This window comes from Salvelinus fontinalis, chromosome 12, assembly GCF_029448725.1.
Source record: "Salvelinus fontinalis isolate EN_2023a chromosome 12, ASM2944872v1, whole genome shotgun sequence".
In the NCBI taxonomy this organism is placed as follows: domain Eukaryota; kingdom Metazoa; phylum Chordata; class Actinopteri; order Salmoniformes; family Salmonidae; genus Salvelinus; species Salvelinus fontinalis.
Genome location: NC_074676.1, coordinates 59,540,557 through 59,555,357, shown reverse-complemented (window position 1 = coordinate 59,555,357; position 14,801 = coordinate 59,540,557). Strand labels below are relative to the sequence as shown.

Below are 14,801 nucleotides of genomic sequence, written 5' to 3'. Positions count from 1 at the left end.
CTACTAACTCTGTCTCTCTCACTTCCATCCTGTAGAGTCCTCTGGACCGGGCCCAGGGTGCTACTAACTCTGTCTCTCTCACTTCCATCCTGTAGAGTCCTCTGGACCGGGCCCAGGGTGCTACTAACTCTGTCTCTCCCTTCCATCCTGTAGAGTCCTCTGGACCGGGCCCAGGGTGTTACTAACTCTGTCTCTCTCCCTTCCATCCTGTAGAGTCCTCTGGACCGGGCCCAGGGTGATACTAACTCTGTCTCTCTCCCTTCCATCCTGTAGAGTCCTCTGGACCGGGCCCAGGGTGCTACTAACTCTGTCTCTCTCCCTTCCATCCTGTAGAGTCCTCTGGACCGGGCCCAGGGTGCTACTAACTCTGTCTCTCTCCCTTCCATCCTGTAGAGTCCTCTGGACCGGGCCCAGGGTGCTACTAACTCTGTCTCTCTCCCTTCCATCCTGTAGAGTCCTCTGGACCGGGCCCAGGGTGCTACTAACTCTGTCTCTCTCACTTCCATCCTGTAGAGTCCTCTGGACCGGGCCCAGGGTGCTACTAACTCTGTCTCTCCCTTCCATCCTGTAGAGTCCTCTGGACCGGGCCCAGGGTGCTACTAACTCTGTCTCTCCTTTCCATCCTGTAGAGTCCTCTGGACCGGGCCCAGGGTGTTACTAACTCTGTCTCTCCCTTCCATCCTGTAGAGTCCTCTGGACCGGGCCCAGGGTGCTACTAACTCTGTCTCTCCTTTCCATCCTGTAGAGTCCTCTGGACCGGGCCCAGGGTGCTACTAACTCTGTCTCTCTCCCTTCCATCCTGTAGAGTCCTCTGGACCGGGCCCAGGGTGCTACTAACTCTGTCTCTCCCTTCCATCCTGTAGAGTCCTCTGGACCGGGCCCAGGGTGCTAAGAACAAGGGCAACAAGTACTTCAAGGCTGGGAAGTATGAGCAGGCCATCCAGTGTTACACAGAGGCCATCGGTCTGTGTCCTAGAGAGAACCAGACAGACCTGTCCACCTTCTACCAGAACAGAGCTGCTGCCTACGAACAGCAGGTTAGTGGCAACTATCACCGTGGCAACCATTCATTATGATGCTCTGTATGTGTTCCTCTGGGTTTATAACAGTGGAGGCTGGTGAGAGGAGGACAGCTCATATTAATAGCTAGAATGGAATTGATGGAATGGTATCAAACACATTGAAACCAGACCATCGTGTGTTTGAGGCCGTTTCAGTTCCACCAGACCATCGTGTGTTTGAGGCCGTTTCAGTTCAACCAGACCATCGTGTGTTTGAGGCCGTTTCAGTTCAACCAGACCATCGTGTGTTTGAGGCCGTTTCAGTGAAACCAGATCATCGTGTGTTTGAGGCCGTTTCAGTTCCACCAGACCATCGTGTGTTTGAGGCCGTTTCAGTTCCACCAGACCATCGTGTGTTTGAGGCCGTTTCAGTTCAACCAGACCATCGTGTGTTTGAGGCCGTTTCAGTTCCACCAGACCATCGTGTGTTTGAGGCCGTTTCAGTGAAACCAGATCATCGTGTGTTTGAGGCCTTCAGTTCAACCAGACCATCGTGTGTTTGAGGCCTGCAGTTCAACCAGACCATCGTGTGTTTGAGGCCGTTTCAGTTCAACCAGACCATCGTGTGTTTGAGGCCGTTTCAGTTCAACCAGACCATCGTGTGTTTGAGGCCGTTTCAGTGAAACCAGACCATCGTGTGTTTGAGGCCGTTTCAGTGAAACCAGATCATCGTGTGTTTGAGGCCGTTTCAGTGAAACCAGACCATCGTGTGTTTGAGGCCGTTTCAGTTCAACCAGACCATCGTGTGTTTGAGGCCTTCAGTTCAACCAGACCATCGTGTGTTTGAGGCCGTTTCAGTTCCACCAGACCATCGTGTGTTTGAGGCCGTTTCAGTTCAACCAGACCATCGTGTGTTTGAGGCCGTTTCAGTTCCACCAGACTATGAGCCCATCCTCTGGTTTTCACGTGTCACCAGCCACCACTGGTTTATAGTTTATAACTGTTGAATGCATGTGTCCCTGTGTGTGTTAACATGAACTATGTCTGTTTCCAGATGAAGTGGACAGAGGTGGTACAGGACTGTACCCAGGCTGTAGTGATTAACCCACGCTACATCAAGGCTCTGTTCAGGAGGGCCAAGGCCCTGGAGAGACTGGACAACAAGAAGGAATGCCTGGAAGGTACACACACACACACACACACACACACTGGAGACTATAGACCAGAGCCCTATTCCCTATATAGTGCACTACTATAGACCAGAGCCCTATTCCCTATATAGTGCACTACTTTAGACCAGAGCCTTATTCCCTATATAGTGCACTACTATAGACCAGAGCCCTATTCCCTATATAGTGCACTACTATAGACCAGAGCCCTATTCCCTAATAGTGCACTACTATAGACCAGAGCCCTATTCCCTAATAGTGCACTACTATAGACCAGAGCCCTATTCCCTATGTAGTGCACTACTGTAGACCAGAGCCCTATTCCCTAATAGTGCACTACTATAGACCAGAGCCCTATTCCCTATGTAGTGCACTACTGTAGACCAGAGCCCTATTCCCTATATAGTACACTACTATAGACCAGAGCTCTATTCCCTGTATAGTGCACTACTATAGACCAGAGCCCTATTCCCTAATAGTGCACTACTATAGACCAGAGCCCTATTCCCTAATAGTGCACTACTTTAGACCAGAGCCCTATTCCCTAATAGTGCACTACAGTTGAGCCGTGTGGTCCCTGGTCAAATGTGCTTTATATAGGGAACAGAGTGCCAGTTGGAACGTGATCAATGATTGACGTTTAACGGCACATGATACCACAGCAGGTCAAGTAACAAGGGAACCCCCATATATTCCTTCCTTCCCTCTCCCCCCTCCCCCCTCCTGTAGATGTGACGGCAGTGTGTATCCTGGAGGCCTTCCAGAACCAGCAGAGTATGCTGCTAGCAGACAAAGTCCTCAAACTGCTGGGGAAGGAGAAGGCCAAAGACCAATACAGGGTGAGAGGATGTCCCAGTTCTCTTGCTGCTCCTTACTGAAGGTGTAATGTTGGGTTTTAACTGCTCTGAAAGGTTCTCCTTCTCTGTGGGTCTGTGTAATTTGTGTAATCTGTGGGAAATATGTCTCTAATATGGTCACACATTTGGCAGGAGGTTAGGAAGTGCAGCTCAGTTTCCACCTCATTTTGTGGGCAGTGGGCACATAGGCAGATCTGGCTCTCAAGAGAAGACAGGCTATGTCAGCCACTCTCAATAGCAAGGCTATGCTCACTGAGTCTGTACATAGTCAAAGCTTTCCTTAAGTTTGGGTCAGTCACAGTGGTCAGGTATTCTGCCACTGTGTACTTTCTGTTTAGGGCCAAATAGCATTCTGGTTTGCTCTGTTTTTTTGTTAATTCTTTCCAATGTGTCAAGTAATTATATTTTGTTTTCTCATGATTTGATTGGGTCTAATTGTGTTTCTTTCCTGGGGGTGTGTTAGGGAATAGAGCCCCAGGGCTAGCTTGATTAGGGATTTTAGACTGATCCAATGAACCATTGAATTTCTGTTCAAAATGTATCAAGTCTGCCCAAATGTACCTAATTGGTTTATTAATACATTTAATTTCATAACTCTTCACTCTCCTCAAACAATGGCATGGTATGTTTTCACTGTAATAGCTACTGTAAATTGGACAGTGCAGTTAGATTAACAAGAATTTAATCTTTCTGCCCAAATAAGACATGTCTATGTCCTGGGAAATGTTCTTGTTACTTACAACCTCATGCTAATCACATTAGCGCACGTTAGCTCAACCGTCCCACGGGGGGACACAGATCCTGTAGAGGTTTTAATGATGATGTCATATTCAACGAACTGATGAAAAATCCTGACAGGATGTCCTGCTCCTCCACTCCATGACAAGACGCAGGAGGGATGTCACTTCCTTCTATCCACCCCCGTCTGACCAACGCTCTTCAACCAGGAACTAATCCACTTCCAGTGCCAGTTTTGGCGAGGGGAACCCCGTTCCCAGACAGGTTAAAAGAGGGGTAGTTGGCTCGTATAGCTGTGTGCCATGACCAGGGATCGTCCGTGTGGAAGGTTAGGTTGCTTTACGTTCCCATTTTTGTAGCAGTCAGCAACAAGCGTCTCTAGATTGTCCATGAGGAGCTTCTCATTGTACTCTTTCCGTGCCTTGTCATTTTTTATATCCAGGGGTACTGTACTGTGGTAACCTCTGCACAGAAGGCAGCCATGGAGCAAGTTTGCCAAAGAGGCCTATGCATTTGGGTGGGGGAGGAACTCTGCTGCCATTGTTGGGCTCAGGGGCTTCACACCTCAAGGCTAACACCTCAAGGCTAACACCTCAAGGCTAACACCTCAAGGCTAACACCTCAAGGCTAACACCTCAAGGCTAACACCTCAAGGCTAACACCTCAAGGCTAACACCTCAAGGCTAACACCTCAAGGCTAACACCTCAAGGCTAACACCTCAAGGCTAACACCTCAAGGCTAATTCATGTTGCAGCCGGGTCTGTTCTGTCCTAGCAACCATGGTAGCCTTAGCATTCAGTCTTTTTATAAAGTTAAATAGCTACAGATTATTGTAATGTTATTTTCCTTCTAGGCTTTCGAAGTAGCTTCAGACTGAACATTACTTACTCAGTTCGAGGTTGGATGATATTTTCGTGTTTCTGTTATGCTTCTTTTGATGGTTGCTGGTTTGTCAGGAAGTTTTCTGGATAGTCCTTGGCAGTAAGAATCCTTGGTAATAAAAATCCTTACAAAATCAGGTTGTAGGTTTGGAGTTTTGATGTGGAGTGTAGTATGCTGTATGTCCTTGTTGAATTATTATTTTTTTTTTTAAACATCCAAGTTTATACAACCCTAAATCTATCTTTTTGTTAACTTGCTGAACAATTCAGGAGCTCATCTGCTCATGACCTCTCTCTCTCAAACCCTCTCTCTCCAGAACCGTGAGCCCCTGATGATTTCTCCTCAGTTTTTCAAGTCTCTCCCTCTTTCTTCTCTCTACCTCTCTCATCTATCTCTCTCCCTCCGCTCTCTTCTCGCTCTCTTCTCGCTCTCTCTCCCTCCGCTCTCTCTTCTCGCTCTCTCTCCCTCCGCTCTCTCTTCTCGCTCTCTCTCCCTCCGCTCTCTCTTCTCGCTCTCTCTCCCTCCGCTCTCTCTTCTCGCTCTCTCTCCCTCCGCTCTCTCTTCTCGCTCTCTCTCCCTCCGCTCTCTCTCCCTCCGCTCTCTCTCCCTCCGCTCTCTCTCCCTCCGCTCTCTCTTCTCGCTCTCTCTCCCTCCGCTCTCTCTTCTCGCTCTCTCTCCCTCCGCTCTCTCTTCTCGCTCTCTCTCCCTCCGCTCTCTCTTCTCGCTCTCTCTCCCTCCGCTCTCTCTTCTCGCTCTCTCTCCCTCCGCTCTCTCTTCTCGCTCTCTCTCCCTCCGCTCTCTCTTCTCGCTCTCTCTCCCTCCGCTCTCTCTTCTCGCTCTCTCTCCCTCCGCTCTCTCTTCTCGCTCTCTCTCCCTCCGCTCTCTCTTCTCGCTCTCTCTCCCTCCGCTCTCTCTTCTCGCTCTCTCTCCCTCCGCTCTCTCTCCCTCCGCTCTCTCTCCCTCCGCTCTCTCTCCCTCCGCTCTCTCTCCCTCCGCTCTCTCTTCTCGCTCTCTCTCCCTCCGCTCTCTCTTCTCGCTCTCTCTCCCTCCGCTCTCTCTTCTCGCTCTCTCTCCCTCCGCTCTCTCTTCTCGCTCTCTCTCCCTCCGCTCTCTCCCTCCGCTCTCTTCTCGCTGTCTCTCTCTTCTTCCTCAATTCATCATGTCTTCTCTCTCTCCAGAACCGTGACCCCCTGATGCCTTCTCCTCAGTTCATCAAGTCCTACTTCAGCTCTTTCACCGATGACATTATCTCCCAACCGCTCCAGAAGGGTGAGAAGAAGGATGAGGACAAGGACAACGAGGGCGAGGCTGCAGAGGTCACAGAAAGGTCAGAGGTCACACTGTGTCACTTCCTGTCCTGTATGTTGCTCTGGATTTTAAAAAAAAAACTACATTTGCGTTCCAAATGGCACACTATTCCCTATGAACACAGCCATAGTGTCTGTACCAGGGTTCAACATACTGAACTAGTGTCTGTACCAGGGTTCAACATACTGAACTAGTGTCTACCAGGGTTCAACATACTGAACTAGTGTCTGGACCAGGGTTCAACATACTGAACTAGTGTCTGGACCAGGGTTCAACATACTGAACTAGTGTCTGGACCGGGGTTCAACATACTGAACTAGTGTCTGGACCGGGGTTCAACATACTGAATTTGTGTCTGGACCGGGGTTCAACATACTGGACCAGGGTTCAACATACTGAACTAGTGTCTGGACCAGGGTTCAACATACTGAACTAGTGTCTACCGGGGTTCAACATACTGAACTAGTGTCTACCGGGGTTCAACATACTGAACTAGTGTCTGGACCGGGGTTCAACATACTTAACTAGTGTCTGGACCGGGGTTCAACATACTGAACTAGTGTCTGGACCGGGGTTCAACATACTGAACTAGTGTCTGGACCGGGGTTCAACATACTGAACTAGTGTCTGGACCGGGGTTCAACATACTGAACTAGTGTCTGGACCGAGGTTCAACATACTGAACTAGTGTCTGGACCAGGGTTCAACATACTGAACTAGTGTCTGGACCGGGGTTCAACATACTGAACTAGTGTCTGGACCGGGGTTCAACATACTGAACTAGTGTCTGGACCAGGGTTCAACATACTGAACTAGTGTCTGGACCGGGGTTCAACATACTGAACTAGTGTCTGGACCAGGGTTCAACATACGGAACTAGTGTCTGGACCGGGGTTCAACATACTGAACTAGTGTCTGGACCAGGGTTCAACATACTGAATTTGTGTCTGGACCGGGGTTCAACATACTGGACCAGGGTTCAACATACTGAACTAGTGTCTGGACCAGGGTTCAACATACTGAACTAGTGTCTGGACCAGGGTTCAACATACTGAACTAGTGTCTGGACCGGGGTTCAACATACTGAATTTGTGTCTGGACTGGGGTTCAACATACTGGACCAGGGTTCAACATACTGAACTAGTGTCTGGACCAGGGTTCAACATACTGGACCAGGGTTCAACATACTGAACTAGTGTCTGGACCAGGGTTCAACATACTGAACTAGTGTCTGGACCGGGGTTCAACATACTGAACTAGTGTCTGGACCAGGGTTCAACATACTGAACTAGTGTCTGGACCAGGGTTCAACATACTGAACTAGTGTCTGGACCAGGGTTCAACATACTGAACTAGTGTCTGGACCAGGGTTCAACATACTGAACTAGTGTCTGGACCAGGGTTCAACATACTGAACTAGTGTCTGGACCGGGGTTCAACATACTGAACTAGTTTCTGGCCCGGGGTTCAACATACTGAACTAGTGTCTGGACCGGGGTTCAACATACTGAACTAGTGTCTGGACCGGGGTTCAACATACTGAACTAGTGTCTGGACCGGGGTTCAACATACTGAACTAGTGTCTGGACCGGGGTTCAACATACTGAACTAGTGTCTGGACCGGGGTTCAACATACTGAACTAGTGTCTGGCCCGGGGTTCAACATACTGAACTGGTGTCTGTACCAGGGTTCAACATAGTTCTGGTTATCTGAAGGCCAAGCAGTACATTAACCCTGTCCTTAACCTTTGTCCTGTCCATAGTTCTGGTTATCTGAAGTTTAAGCAGTACATTAACCCTGTCCTTAACCTCTGACCTCTGTCCTGTCCATAGTTCTGGTTATCTGAAGGCCAAGCAGTACATTAACCCTGTCCTTAACCTTTGTCCTGTCCATAGTTCTGGTTATCTGAAGGCCAAGCAGTACATTAACCCTGTCCTTAACCTTTGTCCTGTCCATAGTTCTGGTTACCTGAAGGCCAAGCAGTACATTAACCCTGTCCTTAACCTCTGACCTCTGTCCTGTCCATAGTTCTGGTTATCTGAAGGCCAAGCAGTACATTAACCCTGTCCTTAACCTTTGTCCTGTCCATAGCCCTGGTTACCTGAAGGCCAAGCAGTACATTAACCCTGTCCTTAACCTCTGACCTCTGTCCTGTCCATAGTTCTGGTTATCTGAAGGCCAAGCAGTACATTAACCCTGTCCTTAACCTCTGACCTCTGTCCTGTCCATAGTTCTGGTTACCTGAAGGCCAAGCAGTACATTAACCCTGTCCTTAACCTATAACCTCTGTCCTGTCCATAGTTCTGGTTATCTGAAGGCCAAGCAGTACATTAACCCTGTCCTTAACCTCTGACCTCTGTCCTGTCCATAGTTCTGGTTACCTGAAGGCCAAGCAGTACATTAACCCTGTCCTTAACCTCTAACCTCTGACCTGTCCATAGTTCTGGTTATCTGAAGGCCAAGCAGTACATTAACCCTGTCCTTAACCTCTGACCTCTGTCCTGTCCATAGTTCTGGTTACCTGAAGGTCAAGCAGTACATTAACCCTGCCCTTAACCTCTAACCTTTGTCCTGTCCATAGTTCTGGTTATCTGAAGGCCAAGCAGTACATTAACCCTGCCCTTAACCTCTAACCTTTGTCCTGTCCATAGTTCTGGTTACCTGAAGGCCAAGCAGTACATGGAGGAGGAGAACTATGATAAGATCATCAGTGAGTGCACGAAGGAGGTGGAGTCTGGGGGCCGGTACACTGCTGAGGCCCTGTTGCTACGGGCAACCTTCTACCTCCTGATTGGCAACACCACCGGCGCCCAGCCCGACCTGGACCGGGTCATTAACATGGAGGACGCCAACGTCAAGGTAGTGGAGATGAGCTGGGGTCGGTGTGGGGGGGGGGGGCTGGTGTCCAGTAGCTCAGCTCCTCCCCGTTAGTCGCTATTAGCAGCTCCCCCTCTCGGTTAGTCGCTATTAGCAGCTCAGCTCCTCCCCGTTAGTTGTTATTAGCAGCTCAGCTCCTCCTCTCGGTTTGTCTGTTAGCAGCTCAGCTTCTCCTCTCGGTTAGTCGCTATTAGCAGCTCAGCTCCTCCTCTCGGTTTGTCTGTTAGCAGCTCAGCTCCTCCTTCTCCTCTCGGTTTGTCTGTTAGCAGCTCAGCTCCTCCTCTCGGTTAGTCGCTATTAGCAGCTCAGCTCCTCCTCCTCTCGGTTTGTCGCTATTAGCAGCTCACCTCCTCCTTCTCTTCTCGGTTTGTCGCTATTAGCAGCTCACCTCCTCCTCCTCCTCTTGGTTTGTCGCTATTAGCAGCTCACCTCCTCCTCCTCCTCTTGGTTTGTCGCTATTAGCAGCTCACCTCCTCCTCCTCTTGGTTTGTCGCTATTAGCAGCTCACCTCCTCCTCCTCTTGGTTTGTCGCTATTAGCAGCTCACCTCCTCCTTCTCCTCTTGGTTTGTCGCTATTAGCAGCTCACCTCCTCCTTCTCCTCTTGGTTTGTCGCTATTAGCAGCTCACCTCCTCCTCCTCTTGGTTTGTCGCTATTAGCAGCTCACCTCCTCCTCCTCTTGGTTTGTCGCTATTAGCAGCTCACCTCCTCCTTCTCCTCTTGGTTTGTCGCTATTAGCAGCTCACCTCCTCCTTCTCCTCTTGGTTTGTCGCTATTAGCAGCTCACCTCCTCCTTCTCTTCTCGGTTTGTCGCTATTAGCAGCTCACCTCCTCCTCCTCTCGGTTTGTCGCTATTAGTTTGCATGATGGTATGGCTGTCAACACATTGTTCCAAAAAAGAATGAGGCTACTTTCAACTTTGCTTCTTAATATAGTCATTCTATTACTAGGATTCCATTTCACCCAAATGTTTTGATGTATATTGCAAGTCAACTAGCAATAGTTGGTAATAAATTCTAATTGGATATATTACCCACATGGTGCAGCCCAGACCAGGTGGCTGTATAGTTAATATAGCAAGCAGCTCTTCTTTCTCTTAGTCCTGCCAGCTGAGGGCCAATGCTCTGACTGATCCCTGTCTTTGTCCTGTCTCTGTCTGGGTACTGCAGCTCAGGGCCAATGCTCTGATCAAGCGTGGCAGTATGTACATGCAGCAGCAGCAGCCTATGATGTCAACACAGGACTTCAACATGGCCGCTGAGATCGACACGCGCAACGCAGACGTCTACCACCACCGGGGACAGGTAGGGCTGTCTCTATCACTATCCCACCACCGGGGACAGGTAGGGCTGTCTCTATCACTATCCCACCACCGGGGACAGGTAGGGCTGTCTCTATCACTATCCCACCACCGGGGACAGGTAGGGCTGTCTCTATCACTATCCCACCACCGGGGACAGGTAGGGCTGTCTCTATCACTATCCCACCACCGGGGACAGGTAGGGCTGTCTCTATCACTATCCCACCACCGGGGACAGGTAGGGCTGTCTCTATCACTATCCCACCACCGGGGACAGGTAGGGCTGTCTCTATCACTATCCCACCACCGGGGACAGGTAGGGCTGTCTCTATCACTATCCCACCACCGGGGACAGGTAGGGCTGTCTCTATCACTATCCCACCACCGGGGACAGGTAGGGCTGTCTCTATCACTATCCCACCACCGGGGACAGGTAGGGCTGTCTCTATCACTATCCCACCACCGGGGACAGGTAGGGCTGTCTCTATCACTATCCCACCCCCGGGGACAGGTAGGGCTGTCTCTATCACTATCCCACCCCCGGGGACAGGTAGGGCTGTCTCTATCACTATCCCACCACCGGGGACAGGTAGGGCTGTCTCTATCACTATCCCACCACCGGGGACAGGTAGGGCTGTCTCTATCACTATCCCACCACCGGGGACAGGTAGGGCTGTCTCTATCACTATCCCACCACCGGGGACAGGTAGGGCTGTCTCTATCACTATCCCACCACCGGGGACAGGTAGGGCTGTCTCTATCACTATCCCACCACCGGGGACAGGTAGGGCTGTCTCTATCACTATCCCACCACCGGGGACAGGTAGGGCTGTCTCTATCACTATCCCACCACCGGGGACAGGTAGGGCTGTCTCTATCACTATCCCACCACCGGGGACAGGTAGGGCTGTCTCTATCACTATCCCACCACCGGGGACAGGTAGGGCTGTCTCTATCACTATCCCACCACCGGGGACAGGTAGGGCTGTCTCTATCACTATCCCACCACCGGGGACAGGTAGGGCTGTCTCTATCACTATCCCACCACCGGGGACAGGTAGGGCTGTCTCTATCACTATCCCACCACCGGGGACAGGTAGGGCTGTCTCTATCACTATCCCACCACCGGGGACAGGTAGGGCTGTCTCTATCACTATCCCACCCCCGGGGACAGGTAGGGCTGTCTCTATCACTATCCCACCCCCGGGGACAGGTAGGGCTGTCTCTATCACTATCCCACCACCGGGGACAGGTAGGGCTGTCTCTATCACTATCCCACCACCGGGGACAGGTAGGGCTGTCTCTATCACTATCCCACCACCGGGGACAGGTAGGGCTGTCTCTATCACTATCCCACCACCGGGGACAGGTAGGGCTGTCTCTATCACTATCCCACCACCGGGGACAGGTAGGGCTGTCTCTATCACTATCCCACCACCGGGGACAGGTAGGGCTGTCTCTATCACTATCCCACCACCGGGGACAGGTAGGGCTGTCTCTATCACTATCCCACCACCGGGGACAGGTAGGGCTGTCTCTATCACTATCCCACCACCGGGGACAGGTAGGGCTGTCTCTATCACTATCCCATATGGCCCTGCCCAAATGGCACCCTATTTAGTGCACTACTTTTGACCAGCGCCCTATTCCCTATTTAGTGCACTACTTTTGACCAGTGTCCATAGGCCTCTAAATAAGGAATGGGGTGAATAGGATGCCCTTTGGGGCTAACTTGCAAGTCAACAGTAAGATGCATTAAGTCACATCATTACCATTGGTTTACCCTAACAGACTGAAATGTTTCCCCTTCAGTTGAAGATCCTTCTGGACCAGGTAGAGGAGGCCGTCGGAGACTTTGATGAGTGCATCCTGCTCAGACCCGACTCTGCTCTGGCACAGGCTCAGAAATGTTTCGCCCTGGTGAGTAGGGATCAGGAGACTGAGCTCACTAATATAGTGGATATCTGTTGTAAACATGAATCTTATCAGTTTCTCTGTCCTCTAGCGTAGGTGTAGGTTTGGGATGTGTTGGAGATGTGTTCATGTTGAAAGGTTCATCCTACTGGCTGTGCCTGCAGTACAGACATGCTCTGGTGAATGGACTTATCCACTTCCTACAGCTGAGACTGGATCTCACCAATGTGTTATTAATCCACTTCCTACAGCTGAGACTGGATCTCACCAATGTGTTGTTAATCCACTTCCTACAGCTGAGACTGGATCTCACCAGCTAGTGTTAACCAGCTAGTCTGTGTGTCTCCAGTACAGGCAGGCGTACACTGGCAACAGCCAGTCCCAGGTGCAGACGGCCATGGACGGCTTTGAGGACGTCATCAGGAGGTTCCCTAAGTGTGCCGAGGGGTACGCTCTGTATGCACAGGTAGGGGTACGCTCTGTATGCACAGGTAGGGGTACGCTCTGTATGCACAGGTAGGGGTACGCTCTGTATGCACAGGTAGGGGTACGCTCTGTATGCACAGGTAGGGGTACGCTCTGTATGCACAGGTAGGGGTACGCTCTGTATGCACAGGTAGGGGTACGCTCTGTATGCACAGGTAGGGGTACGCTCTGTATGCACAGGTAGGGGTACGCTCTGTATGCACAGGTAGGGGTACGCTCTGTATGCACAGGTAGGGGTACGCTCTGTATGCACAGGTAGGGGTACGCTCTGTATGCACAGGTAGGGGTACGCTCTGTATGCACAGGTAGGGGTACGCTCTGTATGCACAGGTAGGGGTACGCTCTGTATGCACAGGTAGGGGTACGCTCTGTATGCACAGGTAGGGGTACGCTCTGTATGCACAGGTAGGGGTACGCTCTGTATGCACAGGTAGGGGTACGCTCTGTATGCACAGGTAGGGGTACGCTCTGTCATTAACACGGTCTTTCTGAGGGGGTGTGGTAAATTGCCAAGATATTGCCAATATACCACAGCTAAGGGCTGTTCTTTTGCACGACACAATGAGGAGTGCCTGTATACATCCCTTAGCCGTGGTATATTGGCTATATATCACACACACCCTTATTGTTGTTATAAACTGGCTACCAACGTAATTAGAGCAGTAAAAATACATGTCAACAGAAGTCAGAAATAGCATTATAAATATTCACATACCTTTGATGATCTTCATCAGAATGCACTCCCAGGAATCCCAGTTCCACAATAAATGTTTGTTTTGTTCGATGAAGTCCATCATTTATGTCCAAATACATCCTTTTTGTTCGCGCGTTTAACCCAGTATTCAAAATTCATGGCGCGCGATCACTAGGAGCAGACAAAGTTAAAAAGTTCCGAAACATAGAAACATGTCAAACGATGTATAGAATCAATCTTTAGGATGTTTTTAACATAAATCTTCAATAATGTTCCAACCAGAGAATTCCATTGTCTGTAGAAATGCAATGGAACGCAAGCTAACTCTCTCACGTGAACTGGCAGACCTCTGACTCATTCCCCTCTCATTCGCCCCCACTTCACAGTAGAAGCCTCAAACAAGGTTCTAAAGACTGTTGACATCTAGTGGAAGCCTTAGGAAGTGCAATATGACCCCATTTCCACTATCTTGGATAAGCAAAGAGCTGAAAAACTGCAAACCTCAGATTTCCCACTTCCTGGTTGGATTTTTTCTCAGGTTTTTGCCTGCCATATGAGTTATGTTATACTCACAGACATCATTCAAACAGTTTTAGAAACGTCAGAGTGTTTTCTATCCAAATCTACTAATAATATGCATATCTTAGCTTCTGGGCCTGAGTAGCAGGCAGTTTACTCTGGGTACGCTTTTCATCCGGACGTGAAAATACTGCCCCCTACCCAAGAGAGGTTAACAGAACTTCAAATCTCTTCTTACAATTTGATTTGTTTTATTAAGTCAAATTTGTCCAAAAATGTACTTGAGTATGTGAATCACCCTGAACCGTTTCTCCTGTGTCTCTGTGTTGTTCAGGCGTTGACTGACCAGCAACAGTTTGGCAAGGCAGATCAGATGTACAACAAGTGTATTGACCTGGAGCCGGACAACGCTACAACATACGTCCACAAGGGGTGAGTTAGTCAGACAACGCTACAACATACGTCCACGAGGGGTGAGTTAGCCGGACAACGCTACAACATACGTCCACAAGGGGTGAGTTAGCCGGACAACGCTACAACATACGTCCACGAGGGGTGAGTTAGCCGGACAACGCTACAACATACGTCCACGAGGGGTGAGTTAGCCGGACAACGCTACAACATACGTCCACAAGGGGTGAGTTAGTCAGACAACATACGTCCACGAGGGGCGAGTTAGTCGGACAACGCTACAACATACGTCCACAAGGGGTGAGTTAGTCAGACAACATACGTCCACAAGGGGTGAGTTAGCCAGACAACGCTACAACATACGTCCACTAGGGGTGAGTTAGTCGGACAACGCTACAACATACGTCCACTAGGGGTGAGTTAGTCGGACAACGCTACAACATACGTCCACAAGGGGTGAGTTAGTCAGACAACGCTACAACATACGTCCACAAGGGGTGAGTTAGTCGGACAACGCTACAACATACGTCCACAAGGGTTGAGTTAGTCGGACAACGCTACAACATACGTCCACAAGGGGTGAGTTAGTCAGACAACATACGTCCACAAGGGGTGAGTTAGTCAGACAACATACGTCCACAAGG

General features: G+C 50.0%; 1 protein-coding gene across 1 annotated transcript in view; it reads left to right on the top strand.

The window, feature by feature from the left end:
• Positions 1-14,801, top strand: part of LOC129867656 (mitochondrial import receptor subunit TOM70-like) — a 63,386-nt gene that overhangs the window by 12,128 nt on the left and 36,457 nt on the right. Inside the window, exons 2-10 of the mRNA XM_055941233.1 lie at positions 864-1,037; positions 2,056-2,182; positions 2,900-3,009; positions 5,827-5,975; positions 8,609-8,816; positions 10,003-10,137; positions 11,946-12,053; positions 12,397-12,513; positions 14,081-14,178. Of these exons, the coding sequence (XP_055797208.1) occupies positions 864-1,037; positions 2,056-2,182; positions 2,900-3,009; positions 5,827-5,975; positions 8,609-8,816; positions 10,003-10,137; positions 11,946-12,053; positions 12,397-12,513; positions 14,081-14,178 (1,226 nt within the window). The remainder of the gene's footprint in view (positions 1-863; positions 1,038-2,055; positions 2,183-2,899; positions 3,010-5,826; positions 5,976-8,608; positions 8,817-10,002; positions 10,138-11,945; positions 12,054-12,396; positions 12,514-14,080; positions 14,179-14,801) is intronic.